At 37.8% G+C, this 7,500-nt stretch overlaps 3 protein-coding genes across 6 annotated transcripts in view; 2 read left to right on the forward strand and 1 right to left on the reverse strand.

Moving 5' to 3' along the window:
* LOC137971365 (protein SPT2 homolog) overlaps window positions 1-5,018 on the forward strand; it is a 10,240-nt gene extending 5,222 nt beyond the window's left edge. For all 4 annotated transcript variants that reach the window (XM_068818200.1, XM_068818202.1, XM_068818201.1 and 1 more), the window contains 3 exons: window positions 116-1,031; window positions 2,314-2,391; window positions 3,488-5,018. In XM_068818200.1, the coding sequence (XP_068674301.1) occupies window positions 116-1,031; window positions 2,314-2,391; window positions 3,488-3,587 (1,094 nt within the window). In that variant the 3' untranslated portion in view covers window positions 3,588-5,018. The remainder of the gene's footprint in view (window positions 1-115; window positions 1,032-2,313; window positions 2,392-3,487) is intronic.
* LOC137971368 (protein lin-7 homolog C-like) overlaps window positions 4,813-7,500 on the reverse strand; it is an 18,654-nt gene continuing 15,966 nt past the window's right edge. The window contains exons 10-11 of the mRNA XM_068818205.1: window positions 5,995-6,049; window positions 4,813-5,135 (exon numbers count right to left, since the gene is read on the reverse strand). Coding sequence (XP_068674306.1) covers window position 5,135; window positions 5,995-6,049 — 56 coding nt within the window. The 3' untranslated portion in view covers window positions 4,813-5,134. The remainder of the gene's footprint in view (window positions 5,136-5,994; window positions 6,050-7,500) is intronic.
* The window catches only part of LOC137971366 (putative nuclease HARBI1), a 2,824-nt gene continuing 1,890 nt past the window's right edge, over window positions 6,567-7,500 (forward strand). The window contains exon 1 of the mRNA XM_068818203.1: window positions 6,567-7,143. Coding sequence (XP_068674304.1) covers window positions 6,582-7,143 — 562 coding nt within the window. The 5' untranslated portion in view covers window positions 6,567-6,581. The remainder of the gene's footprint in view (window positions 7,144-7,500) is intronic.

Below are 7,500 nucleotides of genomic sequence, written 5' to 3' on the forward strand. Positions count from 1 at the left end.
ACTCTGAGACTTAAACTTAGCTTTTCCTGTTTCATTTTTATTGTATCACCATTATGCAAGCTTGATACCCTTCAACTATCTTTCTTTCTTTCAATTTACCTTTGCCCTCCTATAGCAGAAGAAGAGGCTGCAAGACGAGCTAGGATTGAGGAACGCCTTGCTCATTCTCTTGGTGTTAAAACAAAGGAATCTGGAAAAAGGCAAACATTTGATCAAAGTGGAAAGAAAGTATCAATACCTGACATGAATAGGAGAACTGAGAAACAGAAAGTTTCTGAACATAGAGACACAAAGGGGGCATATGGGAAAAGTTTGCAGAAATCAGAGACAAGAGGAATGAGGCCCTTGCCTGAAGTTGATATTAAAAATGTTGATTCAAGTTCCAAGAAATTGTTCCAAAAGGGTAAAGGGAAAGCTAAAGCCCGTGGGCCGTTGGATTTCAAAGCATTGCTTGCTATGGCAGAGGAAAACAAAAATGGAGGTGGGAGAGTGTTAGAACATGAAAGAAGAGTTAAGGCCGAACAAAGCAATGTAGGTGATGGACTTGAGAAGAAGATCGGTCAGGATGAGAAAAAGTTTTTGACTAATGGACAGCGTAAGTCTACCGTGGATAGAAAATCTAATGGACAGGTAAATCTACAAGGATCTTCAAAATCACAAATGAAAGATACTGCAAGTAAAGCACAGTCTTTGATGGCAGATTCCAAAACTAAACAGGTTTGTAAAAGACCAGGGGTATCAATAAATGGCTTTAAAGATAAGGGAGTTGAAGGAAAAATGTCATCAACTCAGGCACAGTCAGAAAGTCGTGGAAAATTAAAGCACACTATGAAAACCCATCCAAGGCAAGATATGAACTCGCTAAGAGAACGACATATTGGGATCAGACGAGACAGACATTTGCGAAAGAGAAAGAGGAATGAACACATGGATGATGCATATGATGATGATGACTTTATTGATGATGGAGAGGGAGAAGAGGTTGATGTTTCCAAGTATATCAAAGAAATATTTGGTTATGATAGATCAAGGTTCGTATGATTAATATTATATATGGTAATGGTAATGGTAATTTGTATTTATAAACTGCACACATCACACATAAAATGTAATACTTCTCTGAGAGGTAGACCACCAACACTGGGGATCTCCCCCCCCTCCCCCCCACGAATAGTATGTGGGTTCTCTAATAGTCTGAAGTGAAGTGATGACATTTGACATCTTGTTTATAGTAATGGGGAAATTTAGTCTACTGTAATTTCTGCTTACAGAGAGAAAAAAGTGTCATACCGTGAGTAGGTAATAAGGCAATTAATTTGTATTGGTGCATGTAGTGTTTCTCTCGTGATTTTCTAATTTCATGGTTGGTTAATCCAGCATTCTTAATCCATTGACCACTGAACCATCCCCCATTGATGAGTAAAATGGTCTGGCAATAGACGTAGTAAAATCTATTATTTATAATTAGTATGAATACACAGGTGATTATACAAAATCGCACACTCTCATTGGCTCGCTATCTCGGATTATCAGCCGATAATCACCTCGACGGACAAAATGGCTGCCAGTAGTCGTTTTGCCCTTGCAAGTGAAGATGATTTTCGCGTTGAAATGTTTTTTTCTCTCTTTTTTGAAATAATCACCTGTGTATTTATACTAAAACAATTATTCGCCTCAGGCTCAGTGATTATCGGTGGATACTCACCTCGACTTCGTCTCGTTGAATATTCACCAATAAGCACTTCGCCTTCGGCGAATAATTGTTAATCATATGGCAAGCAATTCTCAGGCTAAATAAAGCATTCTGATTGGTCCATTTCTGTATTTTTTCTATACCCAGGAAATTCAAGTCGAGTGAAACACAGAAGTTTTTAAAATGCAGAATTTTATTTTTTTCATCACACCAGTACAATATTATTATAGCAAGCGGAAATTTAGTTTTACAATTATTATTAAAAGGGTGGCATTCAAAATTCACTGATCGAAGATGTAAGTTATGAACATTCACCAAGCGGAGTGTCCGATCACTCAAATAACAATACCATAATAAATTATAATAAACAACTTACTAACCATACTGGGGATTAGCCCTCAGTCATTTTTGTACGGACCTTGTGCTGCCACAACCTCAGTCCAATATTCCCCAGTAGGGCCCTCGTGCTCAGGTAGTAAGACTCCTTGGAGTCAATGGGTTTGGTTTGTCAAGCAGATGCTCGGAAGAACATGGTTTATTTCAAAAAATCTGTTTAAAATAATCCAAGTTGCACCTACAGTAAATTACTTAAATTCACTTGGTTTTGATCTTTTCTAAAGATTCTGTGATGATGATGATGATGACTTGGCAGCCATGGAAAGTAACTTTTCACAGATTGAAAGAGAGGAAGTAAAAAGGTAAGATTGATTTCCAGTAACTCTGGCCTCAAGCATAGAGTCAAAGACAAAAAAGAAAGGTGGAACATAGCCTGCAATAGCTACTGTTATAGTTGGCCCAAGAGGCATATTTCATAGCACTGCTCCCCATTCTCTGTGCAGCTTTGCTGCTTGTTAATATGCCTACCTCCGGCTATGCAGGGTAGGTGGAACATACCATGCTGTAGCATTCGCAGAGAGATCAGAAATCTAGTTAACTTTTGCAATCATGGATGGTTAATGGTGTAATGTGCCTGTGAGAAGAATAAGCTACAGTAATTGCTTGGGAAGTGTTGAAAGGCATGCCTTCCATAATACCAGGCGGATGCTCCACCATTGATTTATGTCGCTTATCGACAATCTGAGACAAAAATCTTCAGACATTATTTTCGAGAAAACTAGTCTAGCACAGAAGTCCCAAAAAAAATCATCTTTACACCAACAATCAACCCCCTTGCAATGTTGAAACACGCTTCGTGATCACTGTCACATGATTAGGGGGAGGGGGATCGGAGAATTCATGCCTGGAATGAAAATTTATCTTAGCATTATAAGCTTGTTGATCGGACCAACCAAGCAGTGTTATGGGAGTTGTAGTGGGACTCTGATTTTCAGTTGCCCTTTTACCTATTATCAGGCAACATTGTCATTGACCCCAAAATGAAGGCAAGAGGTGGTTTCCTCCGAAACCTTTTCAGTAATTACTTCTCATGAAATAATAGCTCTAAATATGCGCTTTCAGCTATTACTAGGAACCTGGCTGGGAAAGTACCTTTGACAACCATTTCTTGTTGCATGACATACAGAAAGGTCAACTGTAATTGTAATGACAGCCACTTTGTCTACCCGGTTTTTAACTGGAGATGTTATGGTATAGGCTTCCTGGGCGTGCTTTGGGCTTGTCTTTTTTTTTTTTTTTTTTTGGGGGGGGGGGGGGGTGGGGTCGTCAATTAATTTACTTAAATGTTAAAAAATAGATGAAAGTGTAAAAACAAAAAATCAAAATAAAAATGTTGCAAGGGTCATGGTACTGGTTCTTTTATGTTACAAGAGTCGTAATGTTACTCTCTCTCTCCAGCTCCAGAATAGCACGGCTTGAGGATGAAATTGAGCAACTGAAGGAATTGAATGAACTGAGACGACACAGAGATAAACTTAAAAAGAAGGCCAAGAAATGATGAGGATGTCACAGAACGTTACTGCCAAACAGTAGTTCAGACAAAGTTTAGGTCTGCAAATTAGAATGGTTATTTCATTTAATAAAGGGAAAGTCTGGACCGTTTGGTGCAGGCAGCCTAGCCTCTCTTTGGAAGAAACACTGAAGCTCTCCATGCAGTTAAGAAACAATATTTACGATGAGGACAAAAATAATTTTATCAGGTGAAAATATGAAAATTCTTTTTGTGTTCTCATAGGTGTATTACACCTGAAGACACCGGAAATTATAAAGTTAAAATTCTTTATTTTCACCCATTGAAGATTACTCTCTTAATTCTCTTTAATAAGCCAAAAGCCATCTGAGAACAACTCTTACAAAAACGAGTTAATCGTTTTTTCCCTGGTCAAAGCCACAAGGTTGTGTTCTTTTGTTTGATCTTGTTTCTGAAGGGCCCACAGATGGATTTTTCGCATGCTGCTAAGGAAGTGAAATGTTACTTCCAGTGACTGACGTCATCATATCATGACCAGAAAACCCACTCACAAGCAAAAATCACTGCACTAACTGTAGTTTCCATCAAAGGTTTCTCCTCGCCCTTCCTCACCCTAGTTCTCAGATCAACTGGCCATGTGTAAACGAATACAAATTATCAAACCACTGATTAAATACCCAAATTGCATAGCACATAGACAAATTTAGAGTTTTCTTTTATTGTTCATGTGACTATGGGCGTGGCATGATGACGTCATATTTAGGGTCATTGGTTTACAAAAGTTGAAAACTGACCAAAATAATGCCAAATTCTCTCAAATTACTTAACCATTACATTCTTAGCAACACACCCCAAAAAGTACGTCAGTGGGCCCTTAAGTTGGGTAGAAAAAAAGGCAATGGATAAAAACGAACATAACAGGTTTTTGCCTGGTGTTTTCATTTTGTACCTTAATAGTCCATTGCAGATGTTAGACACCATTTACCACCAATTTGTGTATGATCTGACAAAATAACTGAAACAAAGGGACAGGTGACTTTTCACGGTTATGCATTATTATTGCCCTAGGTCTGTGATTTTGTGCAGAGAAACCTTGCCCTTGACTGTTCTGCAAGTTCCGATGACAAACTTGTAAACCCCCCAAAAAGAAACAATTTCATAAAACCAAAATCTACTGATAGGGAAGATTAGTTTTAAGACCCGTACAAAGTACAAAATTAAAATTAATGGTTATTTTCATCATCTCCACCAATCTCAGTTACAATACTTTATTGAGGCCACACAGTTAAATTAAAAGAGCAGTTTACATTATAAACAAACTATTGCTCAGACTAACACTAATCATCTTGTCATTGCATAAAAAAAAATAGTGCAAGGTTTTTGTGAGACCAGTGCTAACTCTAGCCTCACTTTTTCTCAAAAGAGTACAACAATGGAAAATTAACTGCCCAGTAAAAATACTACTAGTAGTTACAATAACAAGGAACAGCTGTGTATCAAATACATGTAATATCATTATTTTCATGGATCAGATGACTGAAAGCACGGAAATGCAAAATATCCACAATGACAAATCTGAAACAAGAAGAAATTCATAACATTATTTTTATCCTGATCCTTGAAAAATGAAATGGAAACATTGATATAACTGTTGCTTGGTATTAAATATTTCCTACTTCCCAGCAGATCTATTGGTTACCACTTAGGAATCCTAGAAGGACCCAACAACACCTTTTCTACTTGGTTAGTTAACAATTATTCCATGAGCGCACACGTTGGATATGAGATGGTAAATAGCCAAAGAGCTGGCTATAACCAGTCTCATATCCAACAAGCGCGAATGGAATAATTGTTTTATTAAATTCTTTAAACTCCAAAAACTTGGAAATACGAAATGCAAGCGAAATCGAAAAAACTTGATGAAGATGCAATATTGTGTAATAGGCCTGTGGTCAGACAGACGTAGGCTCATCGCAAAAACATTTCTTGCCTTTTTGCGTACTTTTAAACGTCGGAATTGATCCAAAGTTTGTACAAAACAAGTTTTTTTTTTCATTTTTGGCTTTCTTTAGAGAGAAATTTCGCTTAGCGCAAACTAAGGTATATGAGCTGATAACAGAGATTGAGTGAACCAATCAGAGCGCGTGAAATGCATTACCTGAGGTTAAAAATTTAATAAATAGGAAATATGGCCCAATGAACTAGGTGCAAGACATTATTCTTTCTTTGACATCTAGCTGGAGTTGTCCTGTATCGCCTTTAGGTTTTAACTCTTTTGCCGCTCTCACAAAAAGAGCCAACTGGGCTTCTTTATGCCAATCAGGTTGCTTAAAAATTTCTATACAATTCATTATTAAAATAATATTTCATACAAGTCTCTTTTGGTCAATAAGTTTTTCATTGTTTTTTGGGTTGATAAAAGTAATCTTCATACCAGCGTCGTCGAGATCCACGCTGTCGGTCAAATCTAGCTTCCATTTCCTCCAACACTAAAAAAACCGCAAGTGTACATACACTGTAAGTACAGTATTTTGTTACCTTTATTCCTTGATTTAAGAGACCGCATACCAAATTGTTTAATACTTTTTTCCACAAAATAGTAAATAAAAATACAGAGAAAAATCCATTTTACAATTTAAAGAATGCCCTTGATGGGATCAAAACAAGCATAATTTTTATGTTAAAAATACACAAGATCTGCCTATTTGTGCAACTATTTTCCATAACAAAAGAGGAAAAACTATTAATACTGTTTTTGTTCCAATGTTCTGAAATGACTGACAACATTTAAAAAGAAACATTTCTGTGATATTAACCAGGCCCCGGTTGTTCGAAAGCCGATTAGCGTTAACCTACGATTAAATAGTCCTAATCCACGGAATAAATTTACCCTTCGATTAAATTCTGTTGCTCAAAGCTTGATTATCCCTATCCAAGGAATAAACTAAGGGTTAAATTTAACACACCTAGCGAGGTGGATTAATTCACTAATCGAGGGAAATTTTCCCCAAACAAAAAAAGATGGCTGACTTACTGCTTGGTGGTTTGGGCTTAATGCCTGGTCCAGTTAGAAGAAAAGCGAGAAAATTCAGGCTCCACGATGATTTTTCTTTAGACGAATACACTGACGACGAGTTGAGAAGTCGATATCGTTTTGGCCGAGAGTCAATTCAATTTTTGATCGACCTTCTTCGTGACGACCTTGAAAGGGCCACCGCTCGAAACCATGCCTTGTCAACAACTGTACAAGTCCTTGCTGCGTTGCGGTTTTTTGCCTCCGGAAGCTTTCTGCAAGTTATTGGCGATACCATTGGTTTGTCAAAGTCGACCGTGTCTCGCATCATCAGCAAAGTTTCCTATGCCCTCGCACAAAAACAAGTACACTTCATCAAGTGGCCATCGACCGAAGCCGAGATTGTTCAAACAAAACGAGGCTTTTACGACAAGGGAGGGTTCCCTGGGGTGATTGGCTGTGTGGACGGCACGCACATAAAGATTCAGGGACCAACCGAAAACGAAAATGACTATGTCAACCGAAAGGGGTTTCATTCAATTAATGTGCAAGCGATTTGCAATCACAAAGGTATGTAAAAATGGCATTCAACAAATTTAAAGCAAAGTTTAAGACCGCAGGGGTGGTAGTACTTTCTTTTAATTCACTCTCAAGGATTTCCCTTTGGTGTTACACTTTTTCTTTGATGTAATAATAAATTGATGTTTTACTTCAGCAAATTAATGCAGCAGTCAATTCCAGTCGTGCCCCACCCCCACTGCCACCCCCTCCACACCCAAGTAAAATGGAGGCAAATGGCCCACCCTCTGGCTCATTCAAAAAATGCTGCACTCAAGATATAACAAATCAAACTGAAAGTGTAATCACCATTATTTTGTGTCTCTAAGTGTATCTGTCCTTCCACAGTTCATTTGATTTAATTTTACT

Source organism: Montipora foliosa, chromosome 9, assembly GCF_036669935.1.
Source record: "Montipora foliosa isolate CH-2021 chromosome 9, ASM3666993v2, whole genome shotgun sequence".
NCBI lineage: Eukaryota > Metazoa > Cnidaria > Anthozoa > Scleractinia > Acroporidae > Montipora > Montipora foliosa.